Here is a 26444-nt window from a genome sequence, read left to right on the forward strand (position 1 = left end):
GTTATGGCAGTGGGGAGAGAGCGGGGCAGTGGGATTAGTTTGGGATTGAGACAGAACAATGGGAAGAGAGTGGGGCAGTGGGATTAGTTTGGGATTGATACAGGGCTATGGGGAGAGCTGGGCAGTGGGATTAGTTTAGGTATTGATACAGGGCTTTGGGGAGAGAGCTGGGCAGAGGGATTAGTTTGGGATTGATACATGGCTTTGGGGAGAGAGCGGGGCAGAGGGATTAGTTTGGGATTGATACAGGGCTTTGGGGAGAGAGTAGGGCAGTGGGATTCGTTTGGGATCTCTCGACAAAGAGGCAGATATGAAGGGCCGAATGGCTATGAACCTTTAGGGTTCTAAATAGATTAATCAGTCAGGTTACACGGAAAGCTTTTAGGAAAACTTTATTTTAACAAAATCAAGTATGTGGAACTATACAGTACAATGCGTTAGCTGAAAGGAGCAAACCTTTACAGGAATATGGATATACAATACCAACATTCAGACACGAAGGAGGAATATTGTTGTATTAATTTTAAAAGCTCCTGTTAAACTTCTCTCAGTGCCTTGGGGGAATAATCCAGAGCAATCAATAAAACTGCTCAAAAATATTGCACTTTAAAACAGGAATATTCAATTTAAGAATCAACTTGTCAACAAGATAAGGCCTTACCATCACAGTCACTGCGCACTTAATTATGAATCTCTTCTCTTGCCTGCATTGGTGTCAGCCAGTGGCTCATTTGGTAGAACCCTCGCCTCAGAGTCAGAAGGTCGTGGGTTCAAGTCCCACTCCAAAGACTTGAGCACAAAATCCAGGCTCACCCTCCCAGTGCAGTACTGAGGGAGTGCTGCACTGTCGGAGGGGCAGTACTGAGGGAGCGCTGCACTGTTGGAGGTGCAGTACTGAGGGAGCGCTGCACTGTTGGAGGGGCAGTACTGAGGGAGCGCTGCACTGTTGGAGGGGCAGTACTGAGGGAACGCTGCAATGTCAGAGGGGTAGTACTGAGGGAGCGCTGCACTGTCGGAGGGGCTGTACTGAGGGAGCGCTGCACTGTTGTAGGGGCATACTGAGGGAGTGCTGCACTGTCGGAGGGGCAGTACTGAGGGAGTGCTGCACTGTCGGAGGGGCAGTACTGAGGGAGCACTGCACTGTCGGAGGTGCAGTACTGAGGGAGTGCTGCACTGTCGGAGGGGCAGTACTGAGGGAATGCCGCAATGTCAGAGGGGCGGTACCGAGGGAGCGCTGCACTGTCTGAGGTGCTGACTTTAAGTTGAGACATTAAACCAAGGCCCCGTCTGCCCTCACAGATGGATGTAAAAGAATCCCATGACCAATATTTCGAAGAACAGCGGGGCAGTTATCCCCGGTGTCCTGGGGCTAGTTTTTAATCCCTGAATCAACATCACTAAAACGGATTACCTGGTCATTATCACATTGTTGTTTGTGGGAGCTTGCTGTGTGTTAATTGGCTGCTGCGTTTCCTACATTACAACAGTGATTACACTTCAAAAAAGTACTTCATTGGCTGTAAAGCTCTTTGGGACTTCGGGTGATCGTAAAATGCGCTATAGAAATGCAAGTCTTTCTTTCTGTATTATGCCTTTAGAAGCTGTGTAACTGGGATCCAGATTCAAAAGTGCAATGTTGCTCACTGGGCACATGCTTAAGGTGGGTCTGAGCATAAGAACATAAGAATTAGGAGCAGGAGTCGGCCATACGGCCCCTCAAACCTGCTCCGCCATTCAATAAGATCATGGCTGATCTTCTATCTGAACTCCACTTTCCTGCATTGTCCAAATATCGCTTGATTGCCTTAATATCAAAAAATCTATCGATCTCTGTCTAAAATATACTCAAACTGAGCCTCCACAGCCCGCTGGTGTAGAGAACTCCAAAGATTCATCACCTTCTTAGTGAAGAAATTTCTCCTCATTTCAGTCCTAAATGGCCGACCCCTTATTCTGAGACTGTAACCCCGGTTCTAGACTCCCCAGCCAGAGGAAACATCCTCCCTGCATCTACCCTGTCAAGCCCTGTAAGAATTTTGTATGTTTCAATGAGATCTCCTCTCATTCTTCTAAACTCTAGAGAATATAGTCTACTCAATCTCTCCTCATAGGACAATCTCCCCATCCCAAGAATCAGTCTGGTGAACCTTTATTGCACTCCCTCTATGGCAAGTATATCCTTCCTTAGGTAAGGAGACCAAAACTGTGCACAATACTCCAGGTGTGGTCTCACCAGGGCCCTATATAATTGCAGTAAGATGTCTTTACTCTTATACTCAAATCCTCTTGTAATAAAGGTCAACATATCATTTGCTTTCTTAATTGTTTGCTGTACCTGCATGTTAACTTTCAGTGATTTGTGTACAAGGAACCCCAGGTCCCTCTGAACACCAACATTTTCCAATCTCTCACCATTTAAAAAATACTCTGTTTTTCTATTTTTCCTACCAAAGTGGATAACTTCATATTTCTCCATTCCATTCCATTATATTCCATTTGCCATGTTCTTGCCCACTCACTTCGCCTGTCTACATCCTTTGAAACCTCTTTGCATTTTCCTCACAATTTCCATTCCCACCTAGCTTTGTATCTCAGCAAATTTGGATATATTGCATTTGGTTCCCTCATCCAAATCATTGATACAGATTGTGAATAGCTGGGGCCCCAACCACCGATCCTTGCGGCACCCACTAGTTACAGCCTGCCAACCTGAAAATGGGTGCAGTGGACCAGAACTGGACACAGTGCTCAAGGTGGGTCTGAGCAGAGCCCAGTACAGTTTGATCACAACCTGCTCTCAGACTCTCCTGATTTGTGTACTTCAGCCTCAAAGATTAAAGATGGATTTTATTTTTTTAAACTGATCAGGGGAGGAATGGTCAATGGAAAACATGTAGCTGCTATAAAGAAACTAATTCTGCTAACTTGATCTGTCCTCCACCCACAGACGCACAATAAAGAAAGGTTTGCAACAAGACTGGTCAAAAGTATGAATATTTACTTAGACTCCTGTATCAGGATTAACATTCAAACACACAGAGACAGAATAAAATCATTAAACGCCTGTGAGGGTGAATCCATCAATTAGCTGGACTATCTCGGAGCCCTTCGCCACTTATACTGTCCCCAGTCGGCAGGGGCTCACTGTGTGGGGTCACTGGTTTACGCAACGATGGTTATGAACAGTTCCTCTGTACACGCCTGTCTTCACACACCGTTGGAAGCCGTTCCACAACTGTCCCCTGGCGGTCTGCCTCGTGCATTGATTCGTGCTCACGTCCCCCCGGAGAGGCCGCGCTTGCAGCTACGCCTGCGCTCGGTTCTTGTGCCGTGATCCTGAGAATGGCCAGAGGTATTTCTGCAGAGACGAGGAACTGCTCTTCCCGCCAGGTGTGTTGGAAAGATCATCGCGCGGGTAACGGAGGGAGGTGAAGATGCTGATGAGAATCGCAAACAGCAGCACCACAGCCCCCACAACCCAGATCGCACTGCGGTGCTTCAAACACTTCGGACACAGCCGGTCGATTCGCTCAGAGACTTCTTCAAACTTACTGTGAGAAGGGGAACAAGAGAAAGAGAGACAGAGAAAGTGAGTGAGATAGTGAGAGTGAGTGAGAGACAGAGAGAGTGAGAGAGACAGAGAGTGAGAGAGAAAGCGAGGCAGAGACAGAGAGAGAGACACAGAGAGCGAGAGAGAGACAAAGCGAGAGAGAGAGAGACAAAGCAAGCGAGAGGGAGAGAGAGAGAGGGAGAGAGAGAGAGTGCGAGAGAGATAGCGTGAGAGAGAGCGAGAGAGAGAGACAGAGCGAGAGAGAGTGAGAGAGAGACAGCGAGAGAGAGACAGAGAGTGCGAGAGAGGGAGAGAGAGACAGACAGAGCGAAAGAGAGACAGACAGAGCGAGAGAGAGAGACAGACAGAGAGAGAGAGAGAGAGAGTGAGACAGAGAGAGTGAGACAGAGAGAGAGAGACAGAGAGAGCGAGAGAGAGCGGGAGAGAGAGAGACAGAGAAAGAGTGAGTGAGAGAGACAGAAAGAGTGAGAGAGACAGAGAGTGAGAGAGAAAGCGAGGCAGAGACAGAGAGAGAGACACAGAGAGCGAGAGAGGCAGAGAGTGAGACAAAGCGAGAGAGAGAGTGAGAGAGACAGCGAGAGAGAGAGAGAGAGACAGAGAGTGAGAGAGGCAGAGAGTGAGACAAAGCGAGAGAGAGAGTGAGCGAGAGAGAGAGAGACAGACAGAGTGAGAGAGAGGCAGAGAGATGGAGAGATTGAGACAGAGATAGAGTGATAGAGAGAGTGAGAGGGAGACAGAGAGCGAAAGACAGGAACAAAGAAACAGACGGAGGGGGAACATGCGAGAGTGAGACAGAGAAGGAGAAAGGTAAAGAGGGAGGAAGATAGAGAACAAGAGGCAGAGATGGAGAGAGCAGGAGAGAGACAAAATGTAGCAGAGACACACAGTTTGTTATTAATTGCTTCAAAATCAGTGACTGGCTTTTCTTAACTTAATTTCCAGGCTAAGTGAGGTGCGTTTCCCTGGGTTTTGCCGAGCTGGATCCCTGTGCCCACAGCCCGGGCACAGACCCAGAGCCTTGCTCGGAGCCGGGAGCAAAGGGCCCCGTACCCGCATGGTGGGCGAGCGTAGGGGCGGGAACTCTCTGCCACAGCTTCCCCCGCCCCTCCCCAGGCAACCCCCCCACCCCCTCCCCAGGAAACCCCTCCCCCCTCCCCAGGAGACCCCTCACCCCCTCCCCAGCAACCCCCCTCCCCAGGAAACCCCACCACCTCAACAGCTCCCCCCTCCCCCTCCCCAGCACACCCCCCTCCCCAGGAAACACCACCCCCTCCCCAGCTCCCCACTCCCCCTCCCCAGCACCTCCCCCTTCCCAGCACCACCCCCACCCCAGGAAACCCCTTCTCCCCCTCCCCAGGAAACCATCCCACTCCTCCCCAGCAACACACCTACACCCTCCTCAGCACCCCCCACCCCCTCCCCAGGCAACCCCCCCACCCCACCCCCTCCCCAGGCAACGCCTCTCACCCCGTCCTCAGCAACCCCCACCCCCTCCCCAGCACCCCCCACTCCCTCAGCACCCCCCACTCCCTCCCCAGCACCCCCCCACCCCACCCCTTCCCCAGGCAATGCCTCTCACCCCCTCCTCAGCACCCCCCACCCCCTCCCCAGTCAACTCCCACCCCCTCCCCAGCACCAGCAGAGCCAGTCTGGGACTGAGAGAAACGGGTGGGGGGGGGGGGGGGCGGTGGCGGGTTGGGGACCCATCCCCCTCCCACTGGCACCATCAGTGACAGCGCAAACTCAGCATCTTCATGCCCAATGGCCGTGCGGGGGGGCGCGTAATAAGATGTCAGGTTTTGTTTACAGGAAGTGATGATGTTAGTGCACTTCTGTTACCAACAGATTGCGGATTAATCAGCGTTTCGATGTTATCAGTTTGAAAGATTTGTTATCTTTTCCCCCAGAGAGTTCCTTCTGTACTGCTGCCTCCACTTAAAAGGCACCGAGCGCTCTGCTATGTACGGCTAACACGACTGACCATCAATAGCAGAAATCAAAAGTTATACAACAGCAATAACTTGTATTTATATAGCGCCTTTAACATAGTGAAATGTCCCAAGGTGCTTCATAGAAACATAGAAAATAGGTGCAGGAGCAGACCATTCAGCCCTTCTAGTCTGCACCGCCATTCAATGAGTTCATGGCTGAACATGAAACTTCAGTACCCCCTTCCTGCTTTCTCGCCATACCCCTTGATCCCCCGAGTAGTAAGGACTTCATCTAACTCCCTTTTGAATATATTTAGTGAATTGGCCTCAACTACTTTCTGTGGTAGAGAATTCCACAGGTTCACCACTCTCTGGGTGAAGAAGTTTCTCCTCATCTCGGTCCTAAATGGCTTACCCCTTATCCTTAGACTGTGACCCCTGGTTCTGGACTTCCCCAACATTGGGAACATTCTTCCTGCATCCAACCTGTCCAAACCCGTCAGAATTTTAAACGTTTCTATGAGGTCCCCTCTCACTCTTCTGAACTTCAGAGGAGTATTATGCGAAATTTTGACACCGAGTTGCATAAGTAGAAATTAGCGCAGGTGACCAAAAGCTTGGTCAAAGAGCTAGGTTTTAAGGAGCGTCTTGAAGGAAGAAAGAGAGGTGGAGAGGTTTAGGGAGGGCGTTCCAGATCTTGGGGCCCAGGCAACAGAAGGCATGGCCACCAATGGTTGAGCGATTATAATCAGGGATGCTCAAGAGGGCAGAATTAGAGGAGCGCAGATATCTCGGGGGGTTGTGGGGCTGGAGGAGATTACAGAGATAGGGAGGGGCGAGGCCATGGAGGGATTTGAAAACAAAGATGAGAATTTTGAAATCGAGGCGTTGATTAACCGGGAGCACAGGGGTGATGGGTGAGTGGGACTTGGTGCGAGTTAGGACTCGGCAGCCGAGTTTTGGATCACCTCTAGTTTACATAGGCTAGAATGTGGGATACAGGCTAAGGATATATAAAACGTGACCAAAATGCCACTAGGCCAAGAGGAAATAATCCCTGGGCCTCTGCCTTCTTTAAAATCGTTGCTTTTATTGCTCATCCCCGGTTTAGGAACAGGAGGAGGTCATTTGGCTCCTCGAGCGTGTTTCGCCATTCAATGACTGATCTGCAACCTAACTCCATCTACCCGCCTTGGTTCCGTAACCCTTAATACCCTTACCCAACAAAAATCTGTCGATCTCAGTTTTTGAAATTTCCAATTGAGCCCCCACATCCACAGCTTTTTTTTTGGGGGGGGGATGAGTCCCTTTGTGTGAAGAAGTGCTTCCTGACATCACCCCTGAGCAGCCTGTCTCTAATTTTAAGGTGATGCCCCCTTATTCTGGACTCCCCCCACCAGAGGAAATAGTTTCTCCCTATTGACCCTATCGAAACCTTTTAACATTTTAATCACCTAGATTAAATCTTCTGAACTCGAGAGAATACAAGCCCAGTCTGTGCAACCTGTCTTCATAATTTAACCCTTTTAGACCCAGTATTCCCCTCTGAGGCCGATATATCCTTCCTGAGGGGCAGGGTCCAGGACTGAACGGAATACTCCAGTGAAGATGGTGGTGAGCTATTTTCTAAAGTTTAGGTTCACAGCACAGGAGCTTGCTGGGCCACATGAAGAGCCATTGAGAGTCAACCATGTAATGTGGGACTGGAGTCCTCTGTAGTGCAGGCTGGCCAGGTTCCTTTCTCTGCAGGTCAGTGAACAGCAGTCGGCAGAATTAATGGTATTGAAAAAAAAAGATTGAATTTAATTTCACAACTTGGCATAAGAACATAAGAAATAGGAGACCTGGGGGTGTATGTACACAAATCTTTGAAGGTGGCAGGGCAGTTCGAGACGGCTGTGAAAAAGCATTTTCTTTTATTTGTTCCTGGGATGTGGGCGTCACTGGTAAGGCCCAGCATTTATTGCCCCGTACCCTCGTTTGCCCTTGAGAAGATGGTGGTGAGCCGCTTTCTTAAACTGCTGCAGTCCATGTGATGAAGGTGCTCCCCCAGTGCTGTCAGGGAGGGAGTTCCAGGATTTTGACCCAGCGATGATGAAGGAACAGCCGATATAGTTCCAAGTCAGGATGGTGTGTGACTTGGAGGGGAACGTGGAGGTGGTGGTGTTCCCATGCGCCTGCTGCCCTTGTCCTTCTAGGCGGTAGAGGTTGCGGGTTTGGGAAGTGCTGCCAAAGAAGCCTTGGTGAGTTGCTGCAGTGCATCTTGTAGATGGTACACACTGCAGCCACGGTGCGCCGGTGGTGGAGGGACTGAATGTTGAAGGTGGTGGATGGGGAGCCAATCAAGTGGGCCGCTTTGTCCTGGATGGTGTCGAGCTTCTTGAGTGCTGTTGGAGCTGCACTCATCCAGGCAAGTGGGGAGTATTCCATCACACTCCTAACTTGTGCCTTGTAGATGGTGGAAAGGCTTTGGGGAGTCAGGAGGTGAGACACTCGCCGCAGAATACCCAGTCTCTGACCTGCTCTTGTTGCCATAGTATTTATGTGGCTGGTCCAGTTAAGTTTCTGGTCAATGGAAATCCCCAGGATGTTGATGGTGGGGGACTTGGCGATGGTAATGCCGTTGAATGTCAAGGGGAGGTGATTACAGTCTGACTTATTGGAGATAGTCATTGCCTGTCACTTGTGTGGGTCTTGTTGCATGCGAGCATGGACTGCTCTATTATCTGAGGAGTTGCGAATGGCACCGAACACTTTGCAGTTCATACGGGATTCTGGGCTTTATTAATAGAGGGATAGAGTACAAAAACCTCGAAGTTATACTAAACGTTTATAGATCACTGATTAAGGATACTGCACCCTGGATCTGTGATATTGAATCCCGAATCTTTAAAATCAGAACAAATATGATTTGTAAGGGGACACATTAAACATAACACAGGGTACAGAACCCTACAACACTCAGACTTCAAGGATTAAGTTACGAGGAGAGATTACACAAACTAGCATTGTATTCCCTGGAATTTAGAAGGTTAAGGGGATATCTGATTGATGTCTGCAGGATATTGAGGGGAACAGATAGGTGGCTAGAGAGAAACTATTTCCGCTGGTTGGGGAGTCTAGGACCAGGGGGCACAGTCTAAAAATTAGAGCCAGACCTTTCTGGAGTGAAATTAGGAAACACACAAAGGGTGGTAGAAGTTTGGAACGGCAATTGATGCGAGATCAATTGTTAATTTTAAATCTGAGATTGATAGCTTTTTGTTAACCAAAAGTATTAAGAGATATGGGCCAAAGGCGGGTATACGGAGTTAGGTCGCAGTTCAGGCATGATCGCACTGAATGGTGGAACAGGGGCTGAATGGACTCGTCCTATTTCCATGTTCCTATAATGCTTTAGTGACAGGACAGCCCTGCAGCTAATGCAGCAACGCTCTCTGTCCACTTGTGAGTGAGGAGTTCAGGAACCCACCTGTTCTTTCGTTCTTCTTTGAAACTGGGCTCTGACTGTTCCTCCGTATTCTGACCCTCCGCCTTCTCAGGGTCCTCCTTCTGCTCCTGGCTGAGTTGGGCTTTCAAACCCTCTTGGTAACTTGGAGACAGAAAGAGTTTATCAAGCTTTGACCAACTTTTAAATGGATTGTTTCACCACATTTCATTGGCCAATAGCGCAGAGAGTCCGCTCTCCCTGTAACTGCATCGGCTGCTGTGTGTAGTGCCCACTCAAGTTTAGACTCTTGCTCCACCCTTCCAAAGCCCTTCCCCCTGTGTTATTTATCCCACCAACCTCTCATTGATCAACGCTACTGAACTCGCAAAGGAACAAACATCAACAATTTGCATTTAGATAGCACCTTTAACGTAGTAACTCGTCTCAAGGCGTTTCACAGGTGCGTAAATCAGACAAAATATGACACTGAGGCACAAAAGGAGAATTGGGACAGGAAAAGCTTAGTTAAAGAGGTAGGCTTTAAGGAACATCTTAAAGGAGGAGAGTAGAGGTGGAGAGGTTTAGGGAGGGAGTTCCAGAGCTTAGGGCCTCAGTAGCTGAAGGCATGGCCACCAATGGCGGAGAGATGGAAATCGGGGATGATGAAGAGACCAGAATTGGAGGAGTGCATACATCTCGGAGGGTTGTGGGGCTGGAGGAGGTTACAGAGATAGGGAGGGACGAGGCCAGGGAGGGTTTTGAAGACAAGAATAACGTAATGTATGCACCTGTGAGTATGCTCATAGGTTTGTAGAGCTGTTGAGAGGAGATTCCTGTACGGGCTGCTCTTGCACACTCTCCATGTTGCCATCCTCGTCTGCCGTCCGGACATGCCATGGCGCACCATCTTGCCATCCGGAGAAGGTGGGGGTTCCTAATGGAGTGCTCTCTACGCGGGAGTCCTCCCTTTATTTATTGGGGACTTAACCTGGAGGGTGTTGCACGAAGCAGTCCCGTGCAATAATTTTTAAAGTCGGTTCATGGGCTCCCAGGCCGCCTGTAATTTCTGAGGTCTAGAGGAGTCGGTGTTCCTTGTGTATGTTGAGTGTGCGAGGTTGCAGCCCCTCTTCCAATATTTGAGGGGGCTACTCCTCAAATTCTGGTTGCACTTCAGTCCCACACTCCTGATCTTTGGGCACCCTGTGCGGAGGGGAGCGGGCAGGTCGGAAGGCCTCCTCGTAGTACTGCTCCTGGGCACGGCCAAGGGGGCCATCAGCCGGTCCAGGCAGCGGGCGGTCGAGGGGGTCGTTCAGTCCGACTGCCTGCCTCTCTTCCGCGATTACATCCGGGCCAGGGTGTCCCTGGAGATGGTGCACGCGGTGTCCACCGGTACGCTCGCGGCCTTCCATGAGAGTTGGGCGCCGGAGGGACTGGAGTGCATCATCACCCCCGGCAACCAAATTTTAATTTGATGTTTTTTTCTAAAGTTTTATGTTTATTGTGCTGGTTTTAGTGCCCCCCCCCACACACACACTTATAGCCAGGGGGTACTTGAATAATTTGTGTTTTTAGTGCCCTCAAAAATCCCCCCAAAAAACACAAAAAACAAGGGGGTACTTGTTTGAAAGTGTTTGGTGTGTGTCCCCCACTTTAATCAGGGGGCACTTGATTTAATTGTTCACAACAAAATAGTTGTAGAGTTGTTGAGAGGGGTTTCCTGTACGGGCTGCTCTTGCACACTCTCCACGTTGCCATCCTCGTCTGCCGTCTGGACAAGCCATGGCGCACCACCTTGCCGTCCGGAGGAGGCAGGGGTCCTCAATGGAGTGCTCTCTACGCGGGAGTCCTCCCTTTATTTATTGGGGACTTAACCTGGAGGGTGTTGCACGGAGCAGTCCCGTGCAATAATTTTTTAAGTCGGTTCACGGGCTCCCAGGCCGCCTGTAATTTCTGAGGTCTAGAGGAGTCCGTGTTCCTTGTGTCTGCTGAGTGTGCGAGGTTGCAGCCCCTCTTCCAATATTTGAGGGGGCTACTCCTCAAATTCTGGTTGCACTTCAGTCCCACACTCCTGATCTTTGGGCACCCTGTGCAGAGGGGATCGGGCGGTCGAGGGGGTCGTTCAGTCCGACTGCCTGCCTCTCCTCCGCGGTTACATCCGTGCCAGGATGTCCCTGGAGATGGAGCACGTGGTGTCCATCGGTACGCTTGCGGCCTTCCACGAGAGGTGGGCACTGGAGGGACTGGAGTGCATCATCACCCCCGGCAACCAAATTTTAATTTGAACCACAATAGCTAAAGTTTAATTTGTCTAAGTTTGTCGGTTTTAGTGCCTCTCCACCCCATTTTTAGCCAGGAGGCACTTGTATAATTTGTGTTTTTGGTGCCCTCAAAAAAAAAAACAAGGGGCACTTGAAAAGTTTTTGGAGTGTGGCCCCCCCTTTAATCAGGGGGCACTTAATTACTGTGTCTACACAAAATAGTTGTAGAGCTGTTGAGTTGTGAGTGGCCTAACCAGTCATGTGATGTTCACAAGACTCAATAAAACCCCAGTCAGTTGGGTTCAGAGGATCCGCGAAGAGGCAGGTGGTTGTGAGCCTGGTGGATGAACTGGTAATGTGTAGTGTGATTGTTAAACTTTTGCTAATAAACCAACTAGTTCTCAATAGCAATGTGTTGCTCTGAATTCTTAAACAAAGAACCCGTGAAGCAAATACATTGCAGATGAGAATTTTAAACTCGGACTGGCAGCCTTTCTGGAACAGAAAGAAGGGACAGTGGACCATTAATGGATGTCAGATTGGGACGGGAATGCTCCACATAGAGACCTCTCGAAGCACTTCCACAGAACCAGGGAAGGCTTTCCTAGAGTTCAATTGTGGAGATTTACAGGAAGGCACGGCAGGAGAGACGAGAAACATGCAGGGACTGATGGTACGAGGGTAGGGGAGCAGTCGTTGTGATCTCTGGGAGCCCGGCAATGTCTTTGCTGATTCTGAGCAGTGAGGAGCCTCAGTCCTGGGCAGCTGACACTGTGTGGATTGTGAGGGTGCGTGACATCCTATCGCCTATACACCCCACCACCCTGTGCGCAGACTCTCTCCAGGCACAGAGCCGACACTCACCCTTTATTGTAAGCTTCCTCTTCAATCTTGGCTTTTGTCTCCGAGCTCGGTATCTCAACCTTGACCGGCTGCACAGCTCCTGGACTCGCAAGCTCGTTCTCCTCATCTCCGTTCTGCTTCCCGCTTTGCACGTAGGAAATAAAGAAATTGGCTTCATTGAATCATAAAGGGAGGAAAGGAAAGAGCAAAATCGCCCAGTGTTGCCCTTCCAGAATGTTATTGCTAGGTAGGTTAGAGGTTAAGATGCTCAACTCCCAATTTACTCACACGCAACTTTGATTGACGAGGTATGGAGATCCCAAACCACCCTAGTTAAACAATTTGAAAGAAAGAAAGAACTTGCATTTCTACAGCACCTTTCACAACCTCAGGACGCCCCAAAGCGATTTACAGCCAATGAAGTGTGGCCATTGTTGTAATGTGGGAAACGCTGCAGCCAATTTGCGCACAGCAAACTCAAACAGCAATGTGATAATGACCAGATCATCAGTTTTTAGTGTCAGAGGTTGAAGGATAAATCTTGGCCCAGGACACAGGGGAGAACTCCCCAGCTCTTCTTTGAAATATTGGCCGTGAGATCTTACACCCTCTTGAGAAAGCAGACAGGGCCTCGGTTTAATGTCTCTTCTGAAAGACAGTGCAGCATTCCCTCAGTACTGCCCCTCCAACAGTACAACGCTTCCTTAGTACTGCCACTCCAACAGTGCGGTGCTCCCTTAGTACTGCCCCTCCAACAGTGCGGTGCTCCCTTAGTACTGCCCCTCCAACAGTGCGGCGCACCCTCAGTACTGCCCCTCCAACAGTGCAACGCTGCCTTAGAACTGCCCCTCCAACAGTGCAACGCTCTCTCAGTACTGCCCCTCCAACAGTGCAACGCTCCCTCAGTACTGCCCCTCCGACAGTGCGGCGCTCCCTCAGCACTGCTCCTCCGACAGTGCAACGCTCCCTCATTACTGCCCCTCCGACAGTGCAACGCTACCTCAGTACTGCCCCTCCAACAGTACGGCGCTCCCTCAGTACTGCCTCTCCAACAGTGCAGCGCTCCCTTAGTACTGCCCCTCCGACAGTGCAGCGCTCCCTCAGCACTGCCCCTCCGACAGTACAGCGCTCCCTCAGTACTGCCCCTCCAACAGTGCAGCGCTCCCTTAGTACTGCCCCTCCGACAGTGCAGCGCTCCCTCAGTACTGCCTCTCCAACAATGCAGCAGCCTGGATTATGGGCTCAAAGTCTCTGGAGTGGGACTCAGAGGCGAGAGTGCGACCCACTGCCATCACTGACACCCTCCGGGCTGGGTAGAAGAGAGTGGGGGGTAAGGATGTTACTAATTTCAGTCACTTCTTTAATTACTGCCAGTCTAAAGGAATAAAATCACCAAATCTGGCACCTGTCAGATTAACAAACGACAGCTTGGAATTATTTTGCATCATTATATTTCTCATCGACTATGAAACTACTCACTGACTTGTTTAATGTTCTGAGTCTCAAAGCTTTTTGACTCTGAACCCGTGTCATTAATTTCCAGATTTTGCAAGTTGCTAATACCTGATCTCGATGTTCTGATTGAGGATTTATCCACCAATGAGGTGACAGCCCGATTCCAAACCTCCAGGCCAACAAAACTCATACAAGATTACATATGAACATAAGAAGCATTAGAATTAGGAGCAGGAGTCGGCCATACGGCCCCCTCGAGCCTACAGTGCCATCGAATAAGATCATGGCTGATCTTCCACCTCCACTCCACTTTCCCGACCAATCCCCATAATTCCTTGATTCCCCTCGAGTCCAAAAATCTATCGACTCGGCATCCACAGCCCTCTGGGGCAGAGAATTCCAAAAATTCACCACCCCCTGAGTGAAGAAATTTCTCCTCATCTCAGTTCTAAATGGCCGACCCCTTATCCTGAGACTGTGACCCTTGGTTCTAGACTCCCCAGCCAGGGGGAAACATCCTCCATGCATCTACCCTCAGAATTTTGCATGTTTCAATGAGATCACTTCTCATTCTTCTAAAGCCCAGTGAGTATAGGCCCAATCCACTCAATCTCTCCTCATAAGATTCGCATCCCAGGAATCAATCTAGTGAACCTTCATTGCTGCACCTCTAAGACAAGCATATGAGACATTAAACCGAGGCGCCGTCTGCTCTCTCAGGTGGACATAAAAGATCCCACGGCACTATTTTGAAGAAGAGCAGGGGTGTTATCCCCGGTGTCCTGGGGCCAATATTTATCACTCAATCAACATAACAAAAAAACCCAGATAATCTGGACATTATCACATTGCTGTTTGTGGGAGTTTGCTCTGCACAAATTGGCTGCCGCGTTTCCCACATTATAACAGTGACTATACTCCAAAAGTACTTCATTAGCTGTAAAGCGCTTTGAGACATCCGGTGGTCGCGAAAGGCGCTATATAAATTCAAATCTTTAGGTACAGAGACCAAAACTGTGCATTGTACTCCAGGTGTGGTTTTACCAAGGCCCTGTAGAAACATAGAAACATAGAAAATAGGTGCAGGAGTAGGCCATTCGGCCCTTCTAGCCTGCACCGCCATTCAATGAGTTCATGGCTGAACATTCAACTTCAGTACCCCATTCCTGCTTTCTCGCCATACCCCTTGATAGAAACATGTACAATTGCAGCAAGACTTCCCTACTCTTGTACTCCAACCCCCTCGCAATAAAGCCCAACGTGTAATTTGCCTTCCTAATTGTTCGCTGTACCTGCAGGTTAACTCAGTGTATTTCCTGTACGAGGACTTGTAAATCCCTCTGAACACGAAACAGCAAGTAAGGAATAAATCCACAATCCCGCAGTCCCAGAGGGGATCTGCATTCCCAGTCAGTGTGAATCAGAGGTAAGGATAGAAATATAGGAACATAGGAGGCCATTCAGCCCCTCGCGCCTGTTCCACCATTCAACCAGATCACGGCTAATCTGTATCCTAACTCCATTTACCCTCCTTGGTTCCATAACCCTCGATACCCTGACTCAACAAAAATCTATCAATCTCAGTTCCAATTGACCCCCAGCTTCAACATCTTTTTTGGGAGAGACAGTTCCAGATTCCCACTGCCCTTTGTGTGAAGAAGTGCTTCCTGCCATCACCCCTGAGCAGCCTGGCTCTAATTTTAAGGTTATGCCCCCTTGTTCTGGACTCCCCCCACCAGAGGAAATAGTTTCTCCCTATCTATCCCATCAAACCCTTTAATCATTTTAAACACCTCGATTAGATCATCCCTTAATCTTCTAGACTCGAGGGAATACAAGCCCAGTCTGTGTAGCCTGTCCTCATAATTTAATCCTTTTAGCCCCGGTATCATTCCGGTGAATCTGCTCCCCCTCCGAGGCCGATATATCCTTCCTGAGGGGTGGGGCCCAGAACTGAACACAGTTACTCCAGATAGGGTCCAGTTCTGCCCTTTTGCCCATCCCTGATTTTAATCGCTCCACCATTGGTGTTGCCGAAAAGAAAAGAACAACTTGCAATTATATAGCACCTTTCACGACCACCAGATGTCTGTAAGCATCAATAAGCAACAGCCAATTAAGTACTTTTGGAGTGTAGTCACGGTTGTAATGTGGGAGTTAGGGCCTGGGCCCCAAGCTCTGGAATTCCCTTCCTAAACCTCTCTGCCTCTCTTTCCTCTTTTAAGACGCTCCTTAAAACCTACCAAGCATTTGATAGAATCATAGAAATTTACAGCACAGAATGAGGCCATTCGGCCCATCATATCTGTGCTGGCCAAAAAAAGAACTATCCAGCCTAATCCCACTATCCAGCTCTTGGTCCATAGCCCTGTAGGTTACTGCACTTCAAGTGCACATCCAAGTACTTTTTAAATGTGGTGAGGGTTTTTGCCTCGACCACCTTTTCAGGCAGTGAGTTCCAGACCCCCACCACCCTCTGGGTGAAAAAAGTTCTCCTCAAATCCCCTCTAAATCCTTCCAGTCCCTCACCAATGTGGTTGACTCTTAGCCATCCTCTGAAGTGGCCTAGCAAGTCACACAATTGTATTAAACCTGCTACTAGCGGTTCAAGAAGGCAGCTCACTACTACCTTGTCAGGGTAATTAGGGATGGCCAATAAATGCCGGCCTTGCCAGCGACACCCACATCCCGTGAATGAATAAATAAAATAATACTCCAGGATGAAACTGAATTCAGTGGTGAATTTACATGGGATATACGGCACAGAAAGAGGCCGTCCGGCCCAACCAATCGATGCCGGCGTTTATGCTTCACTCGAGCCTCCTCCCGTCTTTCCTCATCTAAATCTATCAGCATATCCCTCTATTCCCTTCTCCCTCATATACCCGTCCCCTTAAACGCATCTCTACTATTCGCTTCAACCACTCCCTGTGGTAGCGAGTTCCACATTCTCACCGCACTCTGGGAAAGAAGTTTGTTCTGAATTCCCTGTTGGATTTCTTGGTGACTATCTTATATTGATGGCCTCTAGTTATGCTCTTCCCCACAAGTGGAAACATTCTCTCTGTATCCACTCTATCAAAACCTTTCATAATTTTAAAGCCCTCTATTAGATCACCCCTCAGCCTTCTTTTTTCAAGAGAAAAGGGACCGAGCCTGTCCATCCTTTCCTGATATATATACCCTCGCATTTCTGGTATCATCCTTGTAAATCTTCTCTGCACCTTCTCCAGTGCCTCTATATCTTTTTTTATAATATGGCGACCAGAACTGTACACAGTGCTCTAAGTGTGGTCTAACCAAGGTTCCATACAGGTTTAGCATAACATGCCTACTTTTCAATTCAATGGGGCCCGACCTTGGTCGAAGCCAAGGCCCAACCAAGTGCCGCCCAAAGGACCACCGATGGTCGCCGAGAGACCGGGCGGTACTTTGCCAGGAAGGTCCCTCTAAAAGAGGTGGCAGTGCCGCCCGGCGGCAAAATAACAGCTTAAGCCGTCAATCTGGGCGGCAGTAGGCAGGAACTCTCAATCTCGACGGCAAAGGCGCTTGCCGCCCAAGTGCCGCCGAGGATGGAGTCTGGCCCAGGGAGGGTGGAGGAGCTGAAAATAAAAACCATTACCAAAAAACAAATAAACACCGGAACACCTTCAGAGGACCCCAAACAGGTAAGACGCTGTAAAAAATATTTTTAAAGATGTTCACTAACCTTTTTTTGCAGGTCTTTGTACTTACTGTCGGGGTTAGATCTGCCTCCACATAGTGGTCCTCCCCCCTGCTGGTGCCGACTCCAGCCCACACCAAACTGGCAGCTCGGCGGGCGGGAGGTCACTTACGCAACTTGGTCGCCAGAGACCGTCAGCGGGCGGTTCCCAGCGGTACTCCCCTCCCGCCCGCTCCCCCACACTCCCCCTCCCGCCGGCTGCAATCCGAGTGGAAACTGGCACAGAGGGGAGACCGGTGGCAAAACTCGCCGGCAGTCGGCGGTAAGGCCACCAATATCGGGGCCATGATCTCTAGAAATAAACCCTAGTGCTCGGTTTGCTTTTTTTATGGCCTTGCTAACCTGTGTCGCAACTTGTTAGCGATTTGAGTATTTGTACTGCGAGATCCTTTTGTTCCTCTACCCCACCTAAACTCGCACTCTCTAAGTAATAAGTGACCTTCCTATTCTTCCTACCAAAATGTAATACCTCATATTTACCTGTGTTGAACTTAATCTGCCAATTATATGCCCATACTGCAAGTTTATTAATGTCCTCCTGTAATTTGTTGCACTCCTCCTCAGTATTGACTATCCCCCCAATTTGGTGTCGTCCGCAAATTTAGAAATTGTGTTTTTGATTCCAAAGTCTAAATCGTTAATTTAAATTGTGAACAGCAGTGGTCCCAGCACTGATCCTTGTGGAACACCACTACCCACCTTCTGCCACTGTGAATAGCTACCCTTTACCCCGACTCTCTGCTTTCTGTCTTCAAGCCAGCTATATATCCATTCTGCTACTTGTCCCCTGACTCCGCATTCCCTGACCTTATTCATCAGCCTATTGTGGGGTACCTTATCAAAGGCCTTTTGAAAATCTAGATACATTATGTCTACTGCATTGTCCTTGTCCACTCTCTCTCTGTTATCTCTTCAAAAAATGTAATGAGGTATAGAATTTAAGCAACCGCTGTACTCACTTTTCTGCAAGAGGAGCCAGTGTTGGGCTGGAATGCATGCTGATCCTACTGGGACTGATGCTGCTGGGATTGATGCTGCTGAGGCTGGTGATGGTGGGGCTGGCCGGGGTGGCGATGGAGCAGCTGGGACTGGCCGGGGTGGTGACGGTGTCGGAACTGCTGGCGCCAGTGTTGTTACTCGCCTCCGGCTACAAAGGAAACACGAGGAAGAGAAAGACAGTTTGCTAACCACGCTTTGTTCGAAGGGCAGCTCAGGAACATTCGCTCAGCGTAGAGACTTTGTAGACCCAGCTGCAAATCTCCATAGAGAACATTATACCTCCCGATGCCAATCCCTGTAAGGACAGGCACGTATAGAATCATGTAACACTGACCCCGAGAGTTGTTAGGTTAAACTTGCTTTATTAAAACACCCAGCTGTAACAGAGAGGCGTTTAGCACAGCAGGGGGATTGTGAGTCCAGGGCTGAATGGGCTCCAGTGCACAGCAATAAAGATTGGAAGAGATGGACATCAAAGGCATCCCCAGCAAAGGGTAACAGCTAATCTTAAATGAAATTATAGCGACTGTATCACACGCAGCACACACACACAACTTTATGCCTGATTGTACTCAAATCAGGAAATGCTGGAGTCACTCAGCAGGTCAGGCAGCATCTGTGGAGAGAAACAAAGTTAATGCTTCAGGTCGATGAACTTTCTTCAGAATTCAGGTTATTGACCTGAAACGTTAACTCTGTTTCTCTCTCCACAGATGCTGCCTGACCTGCTAAGTGCTTCCAGCATTTCCTGTGTTTATTTCAGATTTCCAGTACTGGCAGTATTGTGCTTTTATGACGTATGCTACCCACGTTAGTCCGAGCAATGAAACCAACAACGATACAACTGACTGAAGCTCCGAGGGGACTTTTTGATCTCGTCTTATCAAATGCCTTCTGGCAATCCATATACACAGCACCTACTGCATTTATCTGCTTCAAAAAATCCTATTAAATATGTTAACACACCTGGCCTTTAACAAATCCGTGCTGGCTGTTCCCGATTAACCCGCGCATCTCTCAATGCTCCCTGATTTTATCACGAATGATGGATTTGAAGTGTTTGCTCACAACTGACGCCAGACTAACTGGTCTGTCATTACCCGATCCATCCCTCTCACTCTTTGAAATAAACTGAATAACCTCGACACAATTTGCATTTTTCAGGAGGATTGTGGCCCGAGCCTCTGCTTTCTCCTCTCTGACCTATCAGCACCCCTCAGGGCCCAGTGATGGACCCACCGTGAGTCTGTTACAGTTTCCAGAACCAAGTCCTCTTCCCCAGTTATTTCAACAATTGCTCCATCTCCTTCTCTAGTTCACCTACATTCTCACTGCCACCATCATTTGTTAAAGAACAATGCAAAATATTTATTTCAAATCTCCGTCATAACTTCATTCTCCATAATTAGACCATAATAGAGTAAATAAGAAGGAACTATTTCCTGAGTGATCCGCTCTTTAATTATTCTATTACTTTTCAATATGCTTCTAAAGACCATATTTCTCTTCCATATTATTTGCTAACTTTTTTCATATTCCTTTAGCCCCTCTAACCTCCCCACTACACATTCAATACTCATGTTATCTTTAGTACTCTAACCCCTAACTTAATCACATGCCTTCCTTGTATGTTTCAATCTGTCTCTTTATCCACAGAACTCTATTCTTTGACCCAGCTCCCTTTTCATCTTCGAGGAATACATTTATTTCTATAGAATCTTACAGCACAGAGGGAGGCCATTCGGCCCATCGAGCCTGTGCCGGCTCTGTGAAAGAGCGATCCAATCAGTCCCACTCCTCCTGGCTCTTTCCCCACAGCCCTGCAATTTTTTCCCTTCAAGTATTTATCCAATTCCCTTTTGAAAGTTACTATTGAATCTGCTTCTACCGCCCTTTCAGACAGCGTGTTCCCGATCACAACTAGCTATGAAAAGAGATTTTTCTTTAACCCCCTTCTGGTTCTTTTGCCAATTACCTTCAATCTGTGCCCTCTGGTTACCGACCCTCCTGCCACTGGAAACTGTTACTCCTTATTTACTCGATCAAAACCCTTCATGATTTTGAACGCCTTTATTAAATCTTCACCTTAACTTTCTCTGCTCTAAGGGGAACAACCCCAGCTTCTCCAGTCTCTCCGCATTAACTGAAGTCCCTCATCCCTGGGACCATTCCAGTAAATCTCCTCTGCACTCTCTCCAAGGCCTTCACATCCTTCCTAAAGTGCGGAGCCCAGAATTTGAACACAATACTCCATCTGAAGCCTAACCAGTGATTTACAAAGGTTTAGCATAACTTCCTTGCTTTTGTACTCTATGGGCCCGAGTTTGGTCAAACCTAAGTTATGCCCATGTACCGTTGAAAGGACTGCTAAGATCCTGACGATACTTTGGGCGTAGATTTGGGGGGGAAATGTGGGGAAAAAACTGCCCTGCGGAAAAAATGGGCCTTACACGCCGATTCTGGATGGCAGCGAGTGGTAGCTCGGATTCTGGAGGCAAATACGATCCTTGGCAAAGTAACACCAAGGATAGAGTCAAGCCCAGGGAACGGGAAAAAAAAACATTTTCAACAAATGGAAAAAAAACTTTTACAAATCCTTCAGAGGACTCTATCCACCAAAATCGCTGCAAAAGAAATGAAGGAAACCAGTGCACTGACCTTTTCTTGCAGGTCTTGGTACTTACCGTTCAGGTAAGACCTGCCTCCACGTGCTGGTCTCTTCAGCTGCTGGAGTGGAGGAGCGTCCGGACCAATCTGGGGAGGGAGCGGGCGGGCGCACGCTAGTGGATACTCCCCGGCGTCTTCTCTCCCCACTGGCATGAGGGCCTCACCAAACTCGCTCGGAGGGGAGACCGCCCAGAAAACGCACCACCAAATTCGGGCCCCATAATAAAGCCAAGGATTCTGTGTGCCTTCTTAACAGCCTTCTCAACTTGGTTTGTCACCTTCAAAGATTTGTGTATCATCCCCCCCCCCCCGCCGCCTCCCCAGTCCTCTCTGTTCCTGCTCCTTTTTTAAAATTGTACCATATAGTTTATATTGCCTCTCCTCCTCCCTCCTACCAAACTGAATCACTTCACACTTCTCTGCATTAAATTTCACCTGCCATGTGTCTGCCCATTTCGCCAGTCTGTCTCTGTCCTGATGTCTCTTACTATCCTCCGCACTGTTTACTGCATTTCTGAGATCTGTGTCATCTGCAAACTTTGAAATTATGCCCTGTCTACCCGAGTCCAGGTCATTAATATATATCAAAAATGCTGTTCTCTATCAATCTAATATTTGAATATACCAATCAAATACCTACTGATTAAAGATTAAAGTAGTTTGCTTAAGTCCGTAAATACCAATGAAAATAAGCATGGGAACACGGAGCAATCACATTGCTCCGTTCTTCTGTAAGGTTTCCAATCCCGAACTGGCAGTTAGCAAAATCCAACCGCGACAAAATACAGGAAGACATGAATACACTTGCAGAATGGCATGTAACTGGCAAATGAGTTTCAATACAGAAAGTGTGAGTTGTTACATTTGGGTAGGAAGAATAAGGAGGCCACAGACTGCTTGGAAAATACGTGTCTAAATGGAGGTCGAGAGCAGAGGGATCCGGAAGTCCAGATACACAAATCACTAAAAGCAGCGACGCAGGAAGGTAAGGCCATAAAATGCAAACCAGGCACCGAGGTTCATTTCGAGAGGGATATGTTAAACTTGTATAGAACCTTGGTCAGACCACACTTGGGGTACTGTGAACAGTTCTGGTCTCCATGTTATAAAAAGGATATCGAGGCACTGGAGAAGGTGCAAAAAAGATTTACGAGGATGATACCAGAACTGAGAGGTTATACCTAACAGGAAAGGCTGAACAGGCTGGGGCTCTTTTCTGTAGAAAAGAGAAGGCTGAGGGGGTGACCTGATAGAGGTCTTTAAGATTATGAAAGGCGTTCGATAAGGTAGACGTAGAGAAGATGTTTCCACTTGTGGGGGAGACCAGAACTAGGGACCATCAATATAAGATAGTCACTAATAAATCCAACAGGGAATTCAGGAGAAACTTCTTTACCCAAAAAGTGGTGAGAATGTGGAACTTGCTACCACAGGGAGCGGGGGTTGAGATGAACAGCATTGATGCATTTAAGGTGAAGCTGGATAAACACATGTGGGGAGATGAAAAGGGGTGGGAGGTGGCTCGTGTGGAGCATAAACACCGGCACGGACCAGTTGAACAGAATGGCCTGTTTCTGTGCTGTAAAATTCTACGTAATTCTATGTAACTCATAAATTGCTGGTCACAAGATGAGTTCCCTTTGCTCTGTGTGCTTCGTACTCTAATCAGGCTTCAGATAATCAGCTTCCAAAGACAAGTCGACGACCTACCATGGTAGCGACGGTGGGAACTGCGGAGCTGCTCGGAGGATGCCCGGGAAAGTTAATGAACTTTGGAACCACTGCCACACTGACCCTCCTTCGAGGCATGGTCTGCGGGGGAACAGAGCACAACACAACACAGCGGTTACTATACTAATCTCTCAGCTTGTGTGCTTGTTGCCACATCTAAAAATGTCTTGTTACATAATACTAATACATCTTATTGACTCTTCAATTTATTACTTTAATTTACAAATTTGCCTGATTTCTCTTTTATCGTCAAAGGATATCTGTTGCCTAGGGCCCCAATTATAATTGCTCAATCATTGGTGGCCGTGCCTTCAGCTGCCTGGGCCCCAAGTTCTGGAACTCCCTCCCTAAACCTCTCCGCCTCTCCACCTCTCTTTCCTCCTTCAAGACGCTCCTTAAAACCTTCCTCCTTGACCAACGTTTTGGGTCATCTGTAGTAATTTCTTCTTATGTGGCTCAGTGTCAAATTTCTATCGCATAATCCTCCTGTGAAGCGCCTTGGGACGTTTTACTACATTAAAGGGGCTATATAAATAGAAATTGTTGTTGTTGCAACGGAGTTGTGAAGCTCCCTTTCAGCTGGTTAACACTTCCCCTTCGAATGGCAGGCAGCGGAATCGCAGAGAAATGTGTCGCGTGTTCTCCCGTTAATACGGCCAGGCCGTCACTTCTACACGACGAGGACCGGAAACATCCACCCAACAGTCCCTCAAACAGACCGCAGCAATCGCAACAATATTTTTTTTATCAGCAATGTTTACAGCCTCCTCCCCGCCATCCGAGCCCAGCTTCCCGAGTGCCCGAAATAACGTAACTGCAACAGGCGGCTGCACGGGAAGACGTTACGTCGGTGGACACAGGTCCAGGGAGCATGCGGACACTCTGGGACAACCAGGTATATTTCTGCTGGTGCATCGTGACGCTCCAGTGAGCCCTAAAAACACACGGGCGAAATTCGGTCCCGCCGTTGTTGAGGCGCTGACACGGGCTGAGTGCTGATTTTAACGGCAGGCGGTAGGTGCCATCTCAAACTGCTAAATTCAGTTTTGCCGCCCAAAGATAAGCGTTGCACATTTATCCTCGGGCGCCTGCGGAGCGGCATCACAGGAGGCCGACCGAATTCACCGTCGGAAGAAAAAAATAAGTTACGTACACACTTTCCCTCACCCATAATTCCCCACTGGTCCCATTAATACCTAAATGCTAAAAAAAATAAACATAAACACTTACCGTGATCCCTGGGCGCTCCCACCCCGGGATCCCCGATGTTCCACCACCTTTCCCAGGTTGTATGGACGCCTGCCGGTAAGGTCACCGAGCTGCATAAGGTCGATGACATCACCACGTGGGTGGCGGCAGAGCGCGCCGCGGTAAGTCTTGCCCCCACCGCCCCCCCAATTAAATTTTTAAGGGGATGCGCAGGCCATTTAAATTACAGCGCATGCGCGATCTTTTCCTTATAAAGCCGTTGCATGGACCCCTGGACCTCTGGATTGCTACACTGCTGCGTGGCCATGCAACTTAACATTGGCTGTGGGGAAAGAGCAGGGGGAGTGGGACTAATAGGACCACTCTTTCACAGAGCCGGCACAGGCTTGATGGGCCGAAAGGCTTTCCTCCGTGCTGTGCAAATCTATGATCCATGTCGGATTAAAATATAGATTTAAAAAACAAGTTCAAGTAAAAGCGAAGCATTTTAAAAACAATCTATTTTGAATCCACCAACTGTCTCCACCCTATTCTGTCTTCTCTCTGTCTCCACCGCGCTCCCCTGCCTCCCACACATTGGAGGAGGCAGCACGTTTGATTGGCTGAAAATGGATTTTAAAGGCTACACTTTTCTGTCAATTGAGAGCTCAGCTCGATAAAGAAAGAACTTGCATTTATACAATGCCATTCACATACTCAGGCCATCCCAAAGCACTTTACATTCAATGGAGAACTTTCAAAGTGTAGCCACTGTTGGAATGTAGGACGATCGCATCATAGATATGACCAGTTCCCCGATTCTGGTATCAAAGCAGGGAGCTGTCCCCTGGGTGGCTGGACGGGGGTCTTTGGGAAGAGTTCAGGTGCACGAGGATCCTGTTGAGGAAACGGTCAGGTGCTCTGGACTGGGAATCTACATGCATCACCTGTGACATGTGGATGCAAATATTACTCCAGTGCCGCTATCTCAACGGACCCAACATCGGGAGCATTTCACAACCGGGGGCAATCCGCTCCATTGGATTATCGCCCAGCCCAAGATGGAAATCTATACCGCTATCTGTGGGAAGAGACGAGGCCCCTGTCTGAGGGAGCGCTGCACTGTTGGAGGGGCAGTACTGAGGGAGCAATGCACTGTCGGAGGGGCAGTACTGAGGGAGCACCGCACTGTCAGAGGGGCAGTACTGAGGTAGAGCTGCACTGTCGGAAGGGCAGTACTGAGGGAGCGCCGCACTGTCAGAGGGGCAGTACTGAGGGAGAGCTGCACTGTCGGAAGGGCAGTACTGAGGGAGCGCCGCACTGTCAGAGGGGCAGTACTGAGGGAGAGCTGCACTGTCAGATGGGCAGTACTGAGGAAGCGCTACTACGGATGCGCTGTCTTTCGGATGAGACGTTAAACCGAGGCCCTGTCTGCTCTCAGGTGGACATAAAAAGATCCCACGGCCACTATTTCGAATACGCGCCGGGGAGTTCTCTCCGGTGTCCTGGCCAATATTTATCCATTAATAATTACCATCAAAAAACCCCAAATTGATTATCTGGTCATTTATCACACTGGTGTTTGTGGGACCTTGCTGCGTGTCCAACTGGTTGCCGCGATTCCTACATTACAGCAGCGACTGCACTTCACATGCTGTTCATTGTTACGAAAGAGCCGTGGGACTTCCTGCCGATGTGATAAGGTGCTTTATAAATACATGTTCCTTCTTCTTTCTGTGGGTAACAATGAACAGGATGTTGATTGGGACACAGAGAGTTTTACAGAAGTGTGTTGGTGTTAAAGAACTGCTTCGTGGATTGACTGGATGCCACGACAACCCCTTGGAATGTGCACGCGAACTGGCTCCCTTGGCCTGACCTCCTACCTTTCCCAATGTGAGCGACATTGATCGAGCAGTTCTGGGAATGCCATCATCTGAGAACAAAACACAAAAGACTTTTTTAATCATTCGTTTATGGGATGTGGATGTCGCTGGCAAAGCCAACATTAATTGCCCACCCCTAACTGCCCTTGAGAAGGTGGTGGTGAGCCGCCTTCTTGAACCGCTGCAGTCTGTGCGGTGAAGGTGCTCCACAGTGCTGTTAGGGAGGGAGTTCCAGGATTCCAGCGACAATGAAGGAACGGCCGATATATTTCCAAGTTGGGATGGTGTGTGACTTGGAGGGTAATGTGGAGGTGGTGGAGTTCCCATGCGCCTGCTGCGCTTGTCCTTCTAGGGCTCACAGCTTTACCTCTGGTGTCCCCCAAGGATCTATCCCTGGCCCCTCCTATTTCTCATCTACATGTTGCCCCTTAGCGACATCATCCGAAAACACAGCGTCAGTTTCCACATGTACGCTGACGACACCCAGCTCCACCTCAGCACCACTTCTCTCAACCCCTCCATGGTTTCTAAATCAGACTGCTTGCCCAACATCCAATTCTGGATGAACAGAAATTTTCTCCAATTAAATATTGGGAAGACCAAAGCCATTGTTTTTAGTCCCCGCCACAAACTCCGCTCCCTAGCCACCGACTCCATCCATCTCCCTAACATCTGTCTGAGGTTGAACCAGACTGTTCGCAACCTTTGTGTCATATCTGACCCCGAAATGAGCTCCAGACCACATATCCACAGCATAACTA

The 26444-nt window shown here is 48.8% G+C and overlaps 1 protein-coding gene across 1 annotated transcript in view; it reads right to left on the bottom strand.

Moving 5' to 3' along the window:
- Positions 1-384: 384 nt before the first annotated feature.
- The window catches only part of mrvi1 (murine retrovirus integration site 1 homolog), a gene marked incomplete at its 5' end in the record, with an annotated part of 156848 nt that continues 130788 nt past the window's right edge, over positions 385-26444 (bottom strand). The window contains 6 exons of the mRNA XM_070899451.1: positions 385-3551; positions 8975-9094; positions 12055-12177; positions 18172-18359; positions 22589-22690; positions 25684-25733. Coding sequence (XP_070755552.1) covers positions 3305-3551; positions 8975-9094; positions 12055-12177; positions 18172-18359; positions 22589-22690; positions 25684-25733 — 830 coding nt within the window. The remainder of the gene's footprint in view (positions 3552-8974; positions 9095-12054; positions 12178-18171; positions 18360-22588; positions 22691-25683; positions 25734-26444) is intronic.

This window comes from Pristiophorus japonicus, chromosome 14, assembly GCF_044704955.1.
Source record: "Pristiophorus japonicus isolate sPriJap1 chromosome 14, sPriJap1.hap1, whole genome shotgun sequence".
NCBI lineage: Eukaryota > Metazoa > Chordata > Chondrichthyes > Pristiophoridae > Pristiophorus > Pristiophorus japonicus.